Raw genomic sequence first — 18,274 nt, forward strand, 5'->3', positions numbered from 1 at the left:
CCAAGTTCCCACAGTTGTAGAGTTTCCACAGTTGACTGTATGTTCTCTTCTGCAAACAGGCATGTGGTATCTGAACACAGCCTGAATTTTCCCACAGCAGGAAGCCTTCCATTTCTCAGCTTTTAACCCACAGGCTTTTATCCCTCTACTGAAAATTCCTTCAAGTAAAAAGATTATCCAGCTTTCTTACTATAATTTGATTACAAAAATACATATTGACTTTCCCCCTGCCAAAATCATACAGGTTACATCACCCCCTCGATTCCTCAGCAGAGAAAAACTCTTCCATATGACATGTTTCCATAAATCACTCATGTCTCAATGCAGTTTTGTTTATTTGAGCAGCTTTTTAAAGGAGATATTAAGATTTGGGGATGTAATCAAGATGTTTTAACAATCAGAAAATAAATTCTGCAATGTGAGATCCAAAGAACTGAGCAATAAAGGTGGTAGGAATAAAAATGTCAATAGTAACAAAATGAGGCTGGGTGCAGTACTCACGTCTGTAATCCCAGCACTTTGGGAGGCCGAGGTGGGCGGATCACCTGAGGTCAGGAGTTCGAGACCAGCCTGGCCAACAGGGCGAAACCCCGTCTCTACTAAAAATACAAACATTAGCCAGGCGTGTTGATGGGCGCCTGTAATCCCAGCTACTCGGGAGGCTGAGGAAGGAGAATCGCTTGAACCCAGGAGGTAGAGGTTGTGGTGAGTCAAGATCGTGCCACTGCACTCCAGCCTGGGTGACAGAGTGAGACTCCGTCTCAAAAAGTAAAATAAAATAAAACAAAACAAAATGAGCAACAGTCAATTACCCACTCTAATGGAAGGAAGCTCTGTTTTTGCTTCTTTCACCTGCACTGCGTAGAGAACACATACCCTGCCAGGTGATTAGAAAACCCATGCCTTATCTCTAGGTAGGGTTTGAAACAGTTTTCCCCTGAATTAGTATGAAGGTAGAGAGAGACTCTCCCTCCGTGTGGGTCCTGCTAGGTGGCAGGGAAGCAGGGTAAACACAGAGATGGCATCCCTAGAGACATGAGGAAAAGAGATGGTGAGGAGGAGGTTATCAGCAAAGGAAGCCTAGCGGGGTGATGCTACGAAGACGCTGCAAGCTAGCTAAAGGTAATAGTTACTACCTACAGCTTCCTCCTTGGTTATTACTATATTCAAGAACTTAAACATTTGTGGTTTTAATTGGAATTTCTTAGAATGTTAGAGCAAATCACCCTTAAACCAATTTTACAGATAAAGAAACTGAGGTGCAGAAAGGTCGTCTGATTAACCTGAAGCTGCACAACTTTTGAGATTTTGCACTGGGACCAGGACCCAAGTTAAGGTTTCTTTCCATTAAATTTCTCAGCAGATTTCCATGAGAATTCTGGATAAAGATAATTTACCTGCTAATTTTGCAACTCTAGGTTAGGTGCCACACATTACAATCTGCTAACCATAAAGTGGCCATGAATCTTTTAATAGGCAAAGTAGAACTAACAAGATGATGTTTACAGTTATAGAAATGTGTTCATATTTTAAAATATTTTAAACGTTCACTTAAGATAGGCTTTCTTAAAACTTAGCAATTAGCCTTCAGATGAAAAATATTCCCTGTAATAAAGTTACCATATTTTTGCAGCTTCTCATATAAATCTGGAGTGCGATACACCAGAGCAGCAAAGGTGGCGTTCACAGCTTGATCAATAGTGGAACCAGCAACTATATCTGTCTTTGGGGCCTGTTTTCTACATGCCTGTATGAATCCTTTGAAAAGTTCTGAATATGGCCCACAGAAGTTCTGAGCAGGCTCTGACTGGGCAAAATCAAGAAGAAAATGGCGGCAGGGGTCGTCAGGAATGTTCTTAACCTGGAAACAAAAAATAAACCCATCATATTTAACACATTCATTCAAAAAATAAAATTTATTGAGCAAACTATCAGGCCAAAGCAGAAGTATAAAACACAGTGAACACTTTCCAGAAGTTTAAATCTATTTTAGGAAGACCAGACAGAGATATGAGTTAAAAAAAGATAAACATAAATAAAACATTAAAAGCATTAGAACTAGCATTCCCGTAAAGCAAAAGATTATCAAGTGCCAAATGCCTAGAAGGGATACCCAGTGCTGAGAATTCAAAGGAGAGAGATCCTGGCAGGTTAAAGTAATTAAGAAAAGCCTCCTGGAGGATATGGGCTTTGGCCTGGACCCTGAAGGATTGGCAGATTTGGCTCTGAGGAACATAACCATTAGCAGAGGTTACGAGTCAGTGGGGAGACTGACCTGGCCTGAAGTCTCAGCTGGGGAGTGATGGGAACTAGAGTCAGATAGGTAAGGTGAAAGGAGACTGCAGAGAGCCTTGACTGTCACATTGAGGAGTTAGACTTCACCCTGTGGGCAATGGGGAGCCATTAATGGTGCTTGGCAGTGGAATGACAAGATAATGCAGTGATTATAAAAAAAACTTGGTAGGTACCAATGTCATAAGGCAGGTGCGAATGAGGGCCCAGATAAAGATGCAGACAGAGGAAAGGACAGAGATGAACATCATGAGGAAGAATCCACAGGACCTGCAAGCTGACTGGACAGGAATGGGGAGACAGGTGAGGACAGGGGATGCTAGGGAGCAGTGGCTTCAGGCCTGGGGAAACAGTGACCATCACAGAAGTGACCAGTCTTTGGTTTTACACTTCTGAGTTAAGGGGAGTCAGGACATTTAAATGGAAATGCCTCATAGGAAGATGGAAACAGGTACTTGGAGCGGGGAGAAAACCAGACCTGGAGACTGATATTAGGAATTAGGGCCGCAATGTGACAGGAGAAGAAAGTGGAGAGGATGAAGTCTTGGTGGGCTGTGGGGAAGGGAAGAAAGCCTGAATAAAGCCTACCCTTTAGGGAAGGAGGAATATGAAAAGTCAATGAAGGAGGCAGGTGGGCAGTCAGATGTAAGAGAAGACAGTGGACTAGCATGGATCCAAAGAAGAGAGGGTCTGAAGGAGCCAAATTTAACAGAGGCAAGGAGAACAGAAGCTGAGGAAGAGCCACTGGATTTGGCAATTAACTACTGAATAACGTGGGGCAGGGCAGGGAGGGGAAGGAAGAAAAGTAGAATACAGAAATAGAGGGAAGGAGAGGTGAAAAATAAAGACAGGGCAAACTTTTTAGTTTTTAAAATCTTATACACCTAAATCATGTGCTGTAATTCTAAGGAGAACAAAAGGTATAGCACAAATCATTCCTCTAAAGCTTGACTCAGCAGGCACTAGAAGTACACTCAATTGTTTGCCTGATAACTCCATCAACAGAGATTTACTGAGCACCTCCTACATTTCACCCAAGTCAGGCATTCAGTATTTCTGAACACTGTTGCGCACTGGCCCCTGTGGGACACAGTGGCGCTAACAAATTAACAAGGTATAGTTTCTGCCCTCAAGGAGCTAACTGCTTAATACGGGTAGTAAGATAGAAACACAAGTGTTTATAACGTAAAGTAATAAATACTTGTAGGCAGTTTCCAGTCTAAATAGAAAGAGAATAGAAGAGTAAATACCTCCTTATTAGTCCGGTGTGGGTGAGTGGGCCAGCTTGCTTCTAATTCCAACTCCGGACAAACCTGATGCCTGAAGACAGGTTTCCACAGCGGGGAGCTTAGGACTAATGCCATTTTTGCCTGAGGTACTACCATGTTACTTCCTAACTCTAGAAAGAGAAGAAAACATAGGAGAGTTCTATTTTTGCCTTAATATATTGAGAATCTTTGAAATGAGAAAGAAAAGGTTAAAAAAAAACATGGATACTATTAAAAGTTAGAGAAAATTTACGCACATACCAGAATGTAATTGTGATACTTTGTAAACACACATCACAGATTAAGCTAAACCAGCAAGTCCTGAAATACTGCTGTTCTGTGAAACAACTTCAGTTACAAGGTACCTTTGAAATGACTAATCTGTTTATAGTAAGCTGAAAACAGGATATGAAGCATTTCTGGCATATAACATGAGGCCATTCAGGAACATTTAATTATGGAAAAACATTCACAATTTGTAAACTTAATTCTGTAGCAAATAATAAATATCCAGCATAGATGTGTTTAAAATAGGTATAGAGAAAAGAATAGGTGGAAATAAAAATGCTAATAGTTATTTCTTTCTTTCTTGGAGAAATAGTAAAAAAATTAGTTACTTCTGAGTGTTAGGATTAAGGATGATTCTATTTTCCTTTGTTTTTTTCCACTATGTAATTTTTCTATATTTTACTTCTAAAATTGGAAAAACTCAAGAAATGATAAAGAAATAAAATACAGTAGAAAGTTTTATTCTGCAATTCTTGTTCCCTGGAAGAATTAAATAAATAATTAAATTGAACACATCTTTTTCCTTTTAAGAGACAGAGTCTCTCTCTGTTACCCAGACTGGAGTGCAGCAGTATGATCACAGCTCACTGCAGCCTCTAACTCCTGGGCTCAAGTGATCCTCCTGCCTCAGCCTCCCAAGTAGCTGAGACAAAAGGCATGTGCCACCACACCTGGCTAATTTTTACATTTTTTTGGTAAAGATAGGGCTCTCCCTATGCTGCCCAGGCTGGTTTCGAACTCCTGGGATCAAGAAATCCTCCCACCTTGGCCTTCTAAAGTGCTGGGATTACCAGCATGAGCCACCTTGCTCAGCCCTGAATGAATCACTTTTAAACAAAATCCATAGTCACATATCTACATATATTTACATAAATATTCACATATTTAAAGGATACGCAATCAACTTATTCTATACTCCTGCCTTTCGGTTGGACTATACCTACACCTACTTGCAAAAAAATGACAATGTTGCCAAAAAACAGCTGTTATCCTCCATAGACAGAGAACCCATGGCATCCTTCATGCTATGTTCCAAAGTCTAAGGCAAAAAGCTTCATGACAATGGTGTTGAGTGGACACTTTATTCTTTCGGTTTAAAGGAAACTGAAAGGGAATATTATTAACCCCCTGCCATTACGTGGAGACGACCTACAAGAGGGCAAGCACGCATCTTGCACTTCACCGTGGTTGTAAGAAGGGAAGGAACAGGGATGTGGACTTACGATGCACAGACTTGAGTGCCATGCACTGGGAAGCCAGGCGTCCCATCAGCCGGGAGACAAGGAGTTGTAAATCCAGCCCCCAAGACACAGCAACATCGGGCAGGCCATAGGCAGTGACAGTGAATTTGTAGCCCCATTCGTTGTGACTGCTGTCAGAGTGAAAGAGGAACTGCAACCGAGGACCGGCCTTGAAGGTCACTTTCTAGAGACAAACAGAAATCATGTGGTCAGACAGATTAGAGGAGTGCTTCAGAAATCAGCATGCTTTTCATGACGAGAAACATCTCAGTTTAAAATTGATCTCTATTTCCACATGTCCAAAATGACTAACGGAGAAATGTACAAAGGGGTGACGGAAACAGACCATTCACAGCCACACTCCATGACGAAAGAGAGTTGGCAGAATACTGCTGCTCAGCTTTCCACACTTGGGGTGACCATCTGTCCACTACCTACTCAGCCAGTGGTCACATTTCCATGCCTCTGCTCCTGCCAAGACCACTGACCATGGAGAGAAGGTCAACAGTCTGAGGCAGCACTAAACCTCCAGCCCAAGAGCTCAAGCAGCTCTAACTGTGAGGCAGACTCTTGGCTTCCATCACATGGTCCGGGCCATCCTCCTAGACCCACCAGCCCTTCTTGCTAAGGATGAAAGCTCTTCATTTACTCTAGACAATGCTGTCTGCTGCAACTACTCAACTCTGCCACTGCAGTGCCAAAGCAGCTATAAACAATAAACAGGCATGGCTGTGTTCCAAAAAAATTTGTTTACAAAACAGGTGACAGACTATAGCTGGTCAAACTCTGATATAAATCCTTCCCTTCACAAAAGTGTAACATAAATGCCTCCCTTCAAAGACCTTACCTCTACTGCCCCCTGAAGGCTGACAAAAGGAAAAGCATTGGTGCAGAAGAAGTAGGTACCTCTTTCTGGGACTATCACTCACCTTGGGCCATTTATCAGTGCCAACTTTTGTGTCATAGCGTGTTTTCCGACCTCTAGCATCGGTAAATTCCAGATAATCATACCTGTGAAGGCATAACCTCTATTAGCTTCCTTCTCTCATTGTTGACCTATTACCGCTTGGGGGTGAAAGAACATAGAGGTCTTACCTTTTTTCAGTTTCACATCTGTCATCGAATTCCACTTCAAAATAGGTTGCCCCTGGGCTAACAAAGACAGATACCTCATGGCAATTATTTTCATAGTTGTGGGCAGATTCCTTAGTCCACGTATGTAACACCACAGGCTGTTCCTGCTGCCAGGTCTCAACATCCAGCTATGATAACAAATGAGCCGGGGGAAAAAAAAGGTTCTATCACTCGACACCTAGCCACATGCAGCAGACTGTTGCTCCAGGCAGATGGGCTTGACAGCCCTGCACAAACCAGCAGGCGGGCTCGAAGACATACCTGACATTCCCATCTTCACAGACAGATCAACACACATCCACCATGCAGCCGAGGAGACGTGCTTTTATTACACACAAAAACTCTGTGACCAGCTTGTACCTTTTCACTATGACAGAACTACTTACAAATCATTACCAGTGTGAATTCCCAGTGGAAAAAGTACTGAATGAGGAGTTTAAAGACCTCACATTCCTACTTGGGACACTGGCAAATCTGGATCTACTCTCCCTTCTTCTCCTACCTTTTTACCTTTTTTTTTGAGCCAGGTGGGGGGTCTTTGGTTTTTTCCTATTAAATATAAATGCCTTTTCTACTGCCACAGAGTTGTTACGAAGCTCACACAAGACAGTGATTAAACGTTACGTATGTAAAATTAAGTAAGGGAGAAATTTCTTCTAAAGACAAAACCTTCTAATTTGCCTTTCAACATACATTTTCTCTTCTAGACTTCAATTTTGTCATTCACTTACACGGTTTTTATATAACTTCATAAACTATAAAATGATGAGATTCATCTCTACAGCTTTTTCTGTCTCCTTTCTAATGCTGACCAGGCCACATCAACTTGGACTGACATTTACCCTTGTTGGCAAGCCCACTGATAAAATCAAGGGAGCCTTCTAGAGGCTGCTCAGCTGTGCCTATCTGCAGTCCGTGATCCACTTCACTAAGTGTGTCCCATCACTCCTGAGAGAGAACACGGGGCGGCTCAAGTGCCGACTCCAGTTACCTTCCTCAGTCCTCCTTCGGGGCCACTACAGAGCTTCTTCAGGAGTTCCGTGAGGACGCTGAACTCTCTCAAGAGCGCGCAGTGTGGGATGTCTAAAGCGCAGAAGTCCAGCAGGAAGATAACCTAACGGAAGATGGATGAAGCACTCAGCGTCCACCTTAGGCTGGGCCTGGGGATGCAGATCCCCAACCCCCTTCCGGTTCTTTACAAATAGCTGCTAGTTTTTCTTACCAGTTGACGAGCTGCCATTGAAAACACTGAATTACATAATCTTTCTACTATGGTTTTTCCACTATATTGTGACAAAAGGGATTCCAAAATCACTCTCATGCTTGCCAGAAACTGTCCCACATCTACCAAAACAAAGAAAATCATTAATATGTTATACAGTAGAAATGTCACATGCTTAGTTATCACCACGGACAAGAATAAAGAGACTCCAGAAGCTGCAGAGGGGATTCCACAGTGAAGACCACAAGGCCATCAAGTGCCGTCCTAATGCATTCCTCTTGGAGGAAGGAGCAGTGCGAATTTCAGTAAAAGACTCTACTTTTAAAGGGATTTTTTTTTTGTCTTTTGATGAAGTGGAGGAGCACTTGTAGAAGTGAAATTACATGCCTGACTAACCCAGCTGTCAGCCTCTCCTTTTCCTTCTGTTTACAATGAGCCCGTGCATTAGGTGTACCAATCTAACAGGCCAAGCTCTAGGTGGCAGGACCCAATGTAATGTGTTTTCGTCACAGCTGCTGGGACCAAGTTTGATGGCACTAAATTTTCCACATATAATTTGTCAGCACCCGTTGGGTTTCACATAATTTTCTGTGAGTTTACAGAACATGAATCTAATTATTCTCAGTAATCAGCAACGGTCACAATGCTCATACATCTTAGATTTTTAAAATTCAAGACTTTCATTTTTAGATGACTTGATTAAAACAGGGATAGACTCTCCTGAAGAGTGAGACATCACGTAAGAGTGCTATATGATTGCAAAAGCAATATTTAGGCTGTGAAATGATCTAATTCTACAATAAAAATACTTAGGCATACCACCACGCTCAGACAGGAAACTCTAGACAAAAAGACATGCTGTTGAATTCTATTTTAATTAGACCAAACCAGTCCAAGAATCTGAATCGTAATGAAGAAAGCCATATGCACGCTCATTGCATGAGTTACTAAAGAAGAGAACACTCAGAGTCAAAACCCAAACGCCATCTGTTTTCATAGATTTTATATTGAAACTCACATTTTTCAATAAGGTCCATGGCAAGATCTTTGGCTCCAGAGTCCGTGCTCTTCAGCTGCAGGTAGCACCAGGATAGCAGGCTGCCTTGGACGGACCAGAACAGGGAGAAGAGCACAGAGCCAACCTCCCCTGGGGCCCCACTGAGCATTAACAGCTCGCACTACAAGGGAGGAGACAAACAGAAAGTGTTCGTGACAAGGCCATTCACAGAGCATAGCCAAGGGCATCCTCTAAAGCAGCAGCTGTCACCAGCAGAAACAAACTATAGCCATGGAAAACAGTCATGAAACAGCTTTCAACCCAGCAGTCACCAAGAAAGATAGTATTACGAAAACTCCCCTCTTTCCCTCCAGCTTTTCGAAATCTTTACAAAGGTTTTTTATTCCACATGACATCTCCTTCTGCCACCTCAGGAACCTGACCCCACTGGGTATATCTCCTTTCTCTGGCTCCTTCCCTCAAGCCTTTCATCAAACCTCTCCCACCTTAAAAAAATAATTATTCATGCCTCTCTGGCCATCACCTTTGTTCTCCAAAGTTTCTTTGAAGGGTTATCTGACCTCCAGATACGGAAGACTGTACACTATATGATTCCATGACAGGTGAAACCCAGGCAATACAGATGTGCTGTGCAGGAGTAGGTAGAAAGAAGAACAAGGAAACGGTGAACACAAGCTTCAGGACGATGGCTACGTCTGGCAAGGCAGGAAGAGAGTGAGCCATGAAAAGGCGTGTGGGTGCAGGGAAATGGGCTCAAAGACACTGGGAATGTCTAGTCCTTAAAAGAGACACTTGCTGCACTGTGCAACTACCTGATTACATACTTGCTCCTCGAGACTGTGCTCTTCTAAAATCACTGTATCCCCTGTTCCTAGCACAGGGCCTAGCACACAGCAGGCATTCAGTGGATATTTGTTGAATTTGACAGATTCATGAGAAAACTTTCAGACCAGGTACATTTCTGATCACCTTTAATTTTTTTTTCCTGATTGAACCCTAACTCTTTAGCATAACCATAAATGTCTTTTACTGAAAGATAATTCAGGGAAACACATTAATAGCTGCATCTCTAGCAAGGAGGTTTAATGATATCTGCAACTTCTTTTGTACCACAGGTAAAGTGAAAGAGAAGAAAAAGACACACATCTGATCTCCAAATGGTATATACAATTATGCAAAATTCTCTTGGGCAAAATGCTATCTCATTTCTCCACGTACATCTTAAAATAAATCTGGCCTAGCTTACCTACTGGAAAGAGGACAAGGCTGTGAGTCAAACAGCCCCAGTTTCAGTCCTGGCTCTAGCACCTACCCACTCCTCACATGCGGGGCAGAATCGATGCCTATGAGAACCAGGTGAGAACGCTGAAGTTTTCTGCCCAGTGGCACTGATGATGTAACAACAGAAGAAAGACTGGTGAGGGGGAGAACTCAGTTCAGGCTTCAGGGATCTGAGAAACAGGTAGAATGTAGATGAGCTCCAGAAGAAAGGGAAGGTATGGGAAATGCAGAAATAAGGACGGAGATTCGAATGAGCCACGGCTAACTGGGGCCGAGAACACATACTGATGAGCCGTAGACTGAAGTGAGTGTTTTAAGGAAGACTCAGAGATGGGCAGAAGAGTCTGGAAATAAGCCAGAAAGCAGAAAGTAAGAGAAAATTAATGTGACAGCAAAAAATAGAGCAGTTTTTTTATTAAAAACAAAGTTGAGGCTTATAAAGTCAACGTTACCCTAGATCTAAATTAATACTAGATCTAAACAGTGGTCAGCCTAAGAGCAACCTTGGCAAATGATAACCTAGGCACCTTACAGGTGCTCTGAGGTCCCCATCAGTGAACTGGGGGAGCCACCTGCTGATGGCGTATCATGCCAGGCAGCTGGGAATGAGTGAAATCATGGCTCTAGCAGCAACTCAAAACAGTAAGGCACCCGCAAAAATGTAAGAGATTTAAAGACACTAAGTTCAGTCAAAAGATACAAGGTAAGTTATCAGCCACAAAAGAAAAGTTACCTTGAAGTCCACATCATTAGATACCTCAAAGATGTGGTTCGGACCAGTCTACCACAAAATCTCCTCCAACTCTCTGGTTCCCACATTTAACCCAAAGAGGTAGTTCTTGGTCGCCTAGTACAGGGGTGTTATCACTTTAGAATCTCTCAGGGTGCTTAGAAAAAATGCAGGTTCTTATGCCCTATCCCTACAGATCTTGAATCAGTAGCTTAGGGTGGGATCTAGAAATCTTTCTTCTGTCAAATATCCCAAGTGACTGATCCACTTGGAGCATAAACTACGTTTTAAGAAAGAAAATCCCTTATATTAAAAAAAAAGGCAAATTAAAAAAATCATTAACACAGAAAAAAAGATAATATACTTTCAGATTTGATTAGTCCATGAAATTGCTAAGAAATCTGAATTTTTTTTTTTTTTTTTTTTTTGAGACAAAGAGTTTCGCTCTTGTTGCCCAGGCTGGAGTGCTATGGCGTGATCTCGGCTCACTACAACCCTCTGCCTCCTGGGTTCAAGCGACTCTCCTGCCTCAGCCTCCCGAGTAGCTGGGATTACAGGCATGTGCCACCGCGCCCAGCTAATTTTATATTTTTAGTAGAAAGGGAACTAATTTTTAATTAAAAATTAAATTAGCTCAGCTAATTTTGTATTTTTGTATTTCTCCATGTTAGTCAGGCTGGTCTTGAACTCCTGACCTCAGGTGATCCGCCTGCCTTGGCCTCCCAAAGTGCTGGGATTACAGGCATGAGGCACTGTGACCGGCCCTGAATTTCTTTTTTAAAGTCCAAGTAGTTCTCCTGAAAATTCACACCACTAACACATAACTGTGTGTTGGGCTCACTGACAACCACTACAAGGGGACTTGATACAAATCCATTCCTCTTTTTCCACAGGAAGTATTATCGAGCACTTCTGCGTTTTTATTGTTTGCTGACTACCAAGAACCATAACACGCCCTCACTCGTTTGCAAGGGCTGGCTGGGAAACCTTTGTGATCATTTGTAAGGGTCAAGTAACAAAGTACATTCATGCCAGGCACAGTGGCTCACACCTATAATCCCAGCACTTTGGGAGGCCAAAGTGGGAGGATTTCTTGATTCCAGGAGTTCAAGACCAGCCTGGGCAACACAGAGAGACTCCATCTCTACAAATAATTTAAAAATTAGCTGGGCATGGTGGCGTGTGCCTGTGGTCCCAACCACTTGGGAGACTGAGGTGGGAGGACTGCTTGGGCCTGGGATGGGGAAGCTGCAGTGAGCTGTGATTGTGCCACTGCACCCCAGCCCGGGTGACAGAGCAAGACCCTATCTGAAAACAACAACAACAACAACAACAGAAAAAACCACAACAAAGTACATTCATACGGCAAAGAGGCAAAGGGGGGCACAAGAGACTGCCACATCACGTGACCCCACAAGCATGAGACAAAGAAAACAGGGAGGCAGCCACTGGATACCTCTCGAGCAGCAACAGAGAGGAGAGTGTCCATGACCGCCAGGACTTCACTGATGTTCATCTTGGCCAGGTCATTCTTCTCAGGTAAAAGCAGAAGACCGCCTGGATCCTTGTCACTGAAAGGATACAAATTAGTCATGGCACCTGGCTTTAGGAGAAAGATTTTTATACTATCTTAAAAGATTCCAAAACAGAGCGCAGAAAGCTTTCAGTGTCAGTTCCATGGGACGGGAGGAGTTTGGGTCAGGAATGCAGGCCGTGGACCCAGCTGGGGCTGTGCCGCTGTCTGTCCACCATGTGCTTCCATTAGCACAGACTCACAAATCCTCCAGTCCTGGAAGAGACCCTGAGGTAGAAGGCTGATGAATAAATCACCTTGGCCACCAATATGAAATACACCTCATCTCATGACTGCTAGCTTGAAAGTCCTGGCTAAACGTTCCTTGTGTCTTCGAATGTTTTCACAGGACAGCCCCAGGCCCCTTCAGCATCCTTGCTACTTGATTCTGAGCACATTTTAAACAGACAGCCCTCTAAGTCTGGCATCCATTCCAGGTATAGTCTGACTTGCAGGCAGTCACTAAGGATATTAGTTCCCTTCCTCCTTCAAGAGTCAATACCTCTAGTAATGAAGCCTACAGGCCCATTTAGCTTCTCTGGTAGTTGAAACAGGCAAAAATCTCGAAGCCCTCCCCTCCCAGCACACTTCCTTCTACAAACTATCATTCTGGGCTTCCGTAGCTGGTTTTACCGTGACACGAATACAGGACCCTACATTCCTTTGGCTTCAGTTTTTGTTGTTAAACATCACTTGGAAACTAAAGTGTTCAAAAAGACCCTCAATGGGCTCAATTTGAAATTGTCTTAAAATGGATGGGAACTGGATTGGGCTGTCAACAAGATTATTATTTTACCACTATTTGGGTCACCCACAGAAACTCGGCTTTCTAACTGAGTGGAAGGAAGTACTACTTCGAAGGCACATGAAAGGAAGGGCAAGCTCAAGAAAACAACTCTGCAAAGATTTGAGTTATCCGACAATTAAAAAGAATGATCAACTTACCTAAAATACGTGCACAGTGAACGGAAAGTGAGTTGCAGGGACTGCTTGTGCTCCTGCTCGGTGACGTTCTTCTAGAAAACCAGAAATTGTATATTCAGAAAATCTAGTCCATGACATCCCAGAGACCTAGAGCAGCAATGAAACATCACCATCCCACTGTTCCCAAGTATGAGGATGCCAGGCCAGCAGACTACCTCACAGCATCCCACTAAAACCTGCTCAAGTGCTAAGATGGAGCAGAACCAACCATCTAAACACAAGGTGGTAGGTGCACTTGGTTCACTGCCAAAGTCAACAGGAGGTTCAAGTTTCCTGCTTAGGGAAATGACCTCAAAAAGAGATATACTTTTTTTTGAGACAGAATTTCGCTTTTGTTGCCCGGGCTGGAGTGCAATGGCGTGATCTCAGCTCACTACAACTTCTGCCTTCCGCGTTCAAGCAATTCTCCTGCCTCAGCCTCCCAAGCATCTAGGATTACAGGAGCCCACTCCCACGCCTGGCTAATTTTTGTATTTTTAGTAGAGATGGGGTTTCACCATGTTGGCCAGGCTGCTCTTGAACTCCTGACCTCAGGTGATCCACAACCTCTGCCTCCCAAAGTGCTGGGATTACAGGCGTGAGCCACTGCATCCAGCTGATATATACTTTTTGCCATTGGACATGCCATCCCAAGAGCAATCACAGCTCTTAAGGGTATGGTATCCGAAGATATTGAGGAGGCACCTGATGGAAAGACAATCGCTTAGCACTATATAAAAGGCTGGCATTGCTATTTAACTTCTCAGCATGAGAAGACACCAATGGCATTCAAAAAGTCCTATGTCCTGTTTGTATTTTCTGTGTAGGACACATGCTAGGAAATTAATCATTTGCTCAGCTACCTGGTAAATACTTGCACCAAACAAGTAGGATAGAGACCCACCCACAGTCCAGTGGGTCAGGTCAGCTGATGCTGTCAAAGGTTATGTAACTCACAAAGTGAGAAGTGATTCCTCAAGCTGATATGCAAATTTTATATGTAGCTGGAATTACACAAATATCCTTCCTCTTCTCTGAAACCTTCCTCAATCACTTAGCCTCAACATGATTCTCCTCTTGCATATGGAATAAGTTTTTCCTTGTGGCAGGTGTCCCCAATTAGACTGCAGCCCTTTGCCATCAGGGACCACATTTTGTTTCTTTTGTTCCCTCCCTTTTTTTTTTTTTTGAGACGGAATCTCGCTCTGTTGCCCAGGGTGAAGTGCAGTGGCGTGATCTCCGCTCACCACAACCTCTGCCTCCCGGGTTCAAGCGATTCTCCGGCTTCAACCTCCCGAGTAGCTGTGACTACAGGGGTGTGCCACCACGCCCGGCTTCTCTCCTTTATTTCTATAGGCCTTTGTGCATCCCATAGACCACTTTTCTTATGTCTGCTCATTGGTTGTTGCATTAGAAACGCCTTTTTAAAATGCTGTATCTAGTTTCCTTTGTCAAATTCTTTTAAATAATTCTATTAGTTGCTTGACTACACAGACAATAAAAAGTAATCTATAATCATATCAAAACAAATAAATATTTGTTTTATTCTTTCTATTAACACTTCTTTCCCTTGTCCTACAGCACTAGCTAGGCCCTCCAATGCAACATCAAAGAGAAGCAATGACATTAAGCATCCTTGTCTTATTCCACATTTTGAAAGGAATGCTTCTAGTGATCCATCAAATACATTGCTTATTGTAGGTTTTGGATACATGCCCTCTACCAGATTAAAGGAGTTTCCTTCTATCTTGAGTTTGCTAATGAAAACATACTGTTTCGTTGTTTTAATCATCAGAATTTAATCTTATTAAAAACTTTTCTGCATTTAGTGATTTTTTTTTTTCCTCTCTGATTTCATTTACAGATTTTCTACTGCTGAACCATCACTGGATTTCCAGCATAAATCCAACTTGGCCATAATTTTGTTTATATGTTGTTGGACTGGTTAATTAATATTTCATTAGGGTTCTTCTAACTATGTTCATAAGTAAGATTGGCCTATAATTTTGCTTTCTTGTACACATTTCTCTAATTTGTCCCCTTGGGATACTTATACTTCCCTGTTTTTACCATCATTGTAACACAGGAACCTGTGAAGTTCCTCTACCTAGGTGTTTCTGATATGGCCTAGAGAGAAAAATTTTTGTTTTGTTTTACATTTTTTCATGTATCATACTCATTTTCATATAGAAATACTTCCTTCAGAATTAAAAACCTGGATCTTTGTATAGAATATTCCATTTGGTAACACAGTGCTTATAGATACTAAAAGCATTTTTCACCCCAAATACTAATGTCTGAGGAACATGAAGAAGTGGTCTAGGGGAGTGACAAGAACCATTTAAGGAATAAAACTTGGTGATACTGGCCTGGCGAGTGGCTCACGCCTGTAATCCCAGCACTTTGGGAGGCTGAGGTGGGCCAATCGCTTGAGCCTTGGGCTTCAAGTTCAGCCTGGGCAATATGGCAAAACTCATCTCTACAAAAAATACAAAAATTAGCCAGGCGTGGTGGCATGCACCGGTAGTCCCAGCTACTTGGGAGGCTGAGGTGGGAGGAGTGCTTGAGCCTGGGAGACAGAGAACGCAGTGAGTTGTGATTGCACCACTGCACTCCAGCCTGGGCAACAGAACAAGAACCTATCTAAAAACAAACAAACAAAAAAACTTGCTGGTATTTGTTTTGCAGATATACACTGAAATATTTATGAATCAAATGTCAGGAAGTTACTTTGAAATAATAATGGTCAGTGGGGAAAGGAGGAAAGGGGGGTGATGTACACTGTAGGTAAAACAAGATTAGCATTGAGTTTACGACTGTGGAAGCTAGGTGACAGGTAAATTTGGGGGACAGGGACATTCACTATACTATTTAGTTGGCTTTGGTATTTGTTTTGAATTTGCCTATAATACAAAGGTAAAATGTTGAAAAGAAAGGATGGTTGTAGGCAAGTCACAAAGATGAAGGAGACTACACTGTCACTTTGTGAGACATCAGATCATGAAACACAGATTGGGAATACGTGTCATCCCACTCTGAGTAGAGTGCCATGTCCTTAGATATCTGTCCCACACAAAGCTCTGCATATAATATTAATACACATCTGGGACATTGCAACAGACAATATATTCAGAGATAACAAAGCCTAGCAAATTTCATCCTCACAGACTTCAGACATTGAATCCAGACTTTTAGTAATAATTACCATCATGGTAAAGAGATGATTCCGTCGGGTCTGTCGATTAGGAAAGAAGATGGCAGCCCCATTGAGAAGGGTATTCCTGACTTCTTGTTTTAGTATCTCCATGGGCACAGAGTCTCCATCCACCTTGTCTACCACTGATAAAATGAACAATGGCATCAGCTTTCATATATTCCATCTATTCGCTTATACATCTGCTATAACTAGCCTATAAATTCACTACTCTCCATTTTGTACTTAATACCAGAGTGAAGAAGTATTTCTGTACAGGCCAGGCAGTATAAAAAATTATTTTTTATTTGCTTTCATTTAACTAAAACAAAGACCGTATGTATCAGTTTTTATGTCATTACTTCCCTGTCCTTTTGAGACACAATTTGGCAAAGCCTTAAATATAACTTCAGAAGGTCACGTGTTTCACTCCCCCTCCATCTATCAGCCTCATCTCAGTGACTTAGTTGAAGTTAAGGCTCAATAGTACGACAGTAATGACTCTCAACATAACACAGCTATAGATCTGAAACCAGGAGGAAGAGAAGTCAGTTGAGGAAGGAATAAATCCTGAACTCAAACCACTAACTCAAAAGAGCATCAGAGGAAACACTCGTTTCCCACAGCAGCAATCCCTTTCTGGGGGATTCCCACAGCAGCAATCCCTTTCTGGCTCGCATCATCATAGGACAGCCCTCTTCTCTATAGCAAGAGGCCCTCCAGGCTACCTACACAGGGTTGTATTAAAGAGAAAACCCAAATCCCTACCATCACACAAGTGTGTGTAGAGCTCCTTGGCAGCCTCTACTCCTTTAGGGCTCTGGATTGGAGCCTTTTCCTCCTCAGAAGCAGCCAGTACATCTCCCTGCAGCACAGAGAAGCAGCTCTGGAGGAGCTGCAGAAGCAGGGTTTGGGCAGAGATGCATTCTTCCCTCGGGCTACAGAAAGACAAAAAACATCAGAGAGCAAAAGGGCAAGTTGCATTTACTCTCCAAAGCCATATAGCTGTCTACAAAGGACTTTCCTCTAGGCATCAGGCTGGATGAAAATAATGCCAACTGAGAGGAAGAAGGGTGGACCAGAAAGAACACTGTACTAAATGTCTGGAAACAGATCCCATCTGACTCTGCCCACTGTGGGGAAGGAAGTTCATTTCTTTTTTGTTGTTGTTGTTGTAGTTGTTGTTTTGAGACCGAGTCTCACTCTGTCTCCCAGGCTGGAGTGCAGTGGTGCGATCTCAGCTCACTGCAACTCAGCCTCCCAGGTTCAAGCAAATCTTCCGCCTCAGCCTCCCAAGTAGCTGGGATTACAAGTGCCCACCACCACATCCAGCTAATTTTTGTATTTTTAGTAGAGACGGGGTTTCACCATATTGGCCAGGCTGGTCTCGAACTCCTGACCTTGTGATCCACCCGCCTCGGCCTCCCAAAGTGCTGGGATTACAGGTGTGAGCCACCGCGCCCAGGCAGGAAGTTCATTTCTGATCCTACTTTTTCATCTGTAAAATGAGGACAGTACTGTAATGCTTGACCTGCTTACTACTGCCTAAATATTTTATAGAAATCTGAGGTGTTATTTTCAATAATAACCATATCTTTTAAATCGAACTATAAACACTGGTAGGAAGTAAAAAAAAATTAGCAAAAAAAAATCCACTTAGAATAGTAAAACTCAGTGTTTTCAGTTTATGTGATCATCACCTTATAACAAATTCTGACCTACTTTTGCTTTAATTTACTGTAAAAATTCCAGAAGATCTGCAAATCAAGACCCGCGAAGTCCAGAAAAGATTTATATTTTAAGCCACTTTCCTTCTGCTGCACCTAAAAAGTTATAAAGATCAGAATAAATAAAATTGAAAAATGCATTTAGAGAAATACTGTAATGGCTCATTTACTTCTAATTGTAAAGGGATGAGGTGACTCTACATGAGTGAGACTTTCATATTACTGATGCTTACTCTTAACTACGAAAAGGTTTGCCAACAACTATTTTTGGTTTGAAACCTTCTAAAATGTACGTGTGTGTTATATGTACGTATGTATGTATGTAAGTGTATCTATATATATAC

The 18,274-nt window shown here is 42.5% G+C and overlaps 1 protein-coding gene across 1 annotated transcript in view; it reads right to left on the reverse strand.

Annotated features, from left to right (window-relative positions):
- The window catches only part of ZZEF1 (zinc finger ZZ-type and EF-hand domain containing 1), a 137,912-nt gene that overhangs the window by 64,576 nt on the left and 55,062 nt on the right, over positions 1-18,274 (reverse strand). The window contains exons 14-26 of the mRNA XM_024235183.3: positions 17,926-18,026; positions 16,972-17,141; positions 16,216-16,349; positions 12,993-13,063; positions 11,931-12,045; positions 8,464-8,623; positions 7,446-7,567; positions 7,215-7,337; positions 6,185-6,351; positions 6,019-6,100; positions 5,072-5,273; positions 3,543-3,691; positions 1,621-1,861 (exon numbers count right to left, since the gene is read on the reverse strand). Coding sequence (XP_024090951.3) covers positions 1,621-1,861; positions 3,543-3,691; positions 5,072-5,273; positions 6,019-6,100; positions 6,185-6,351; positions 7,215-7,337; positions 7,446-7,567; positions 8,464-8,623; positions 11,931-12,045; positions 12,993-13,063; positions 16,216-16,349; positions 16,972-17,141; positions 17,926-18,026 — 1,837 coding nt within the window. The remainder of the gene's footprint in view (positions 1-1,620; positions 1,862-3,542; positions 3,692-5,071; positions 5,274-6,018; positions 6,101-6,184; positions 6,352-7,214; positions 7,338-7,445; positions 7,568-8,463; positions 8,624-11,930; positions 12,046-12,992; positions 13,064-16,215; positions 16,350-16,971; positions 17,142-17,925; positions 18,027-18,274) is intronic.

The sequence above is a fragment of the Pongo abelii genome, chromosome 19, assembly GCF_028885655.2.
Source record: "Pongo abelii isolate AG06213 chromosome 19, NHGRI_mPonAbe1-v2.0_pri, whole genome shotgun sequence".
NCBI classification, from domain to species: domain Eukaryota; kingdom Metazoa; phylum Chordata; class Mammalia; order Primates; family Hominidae; genus Pongo; species Pongo abelii.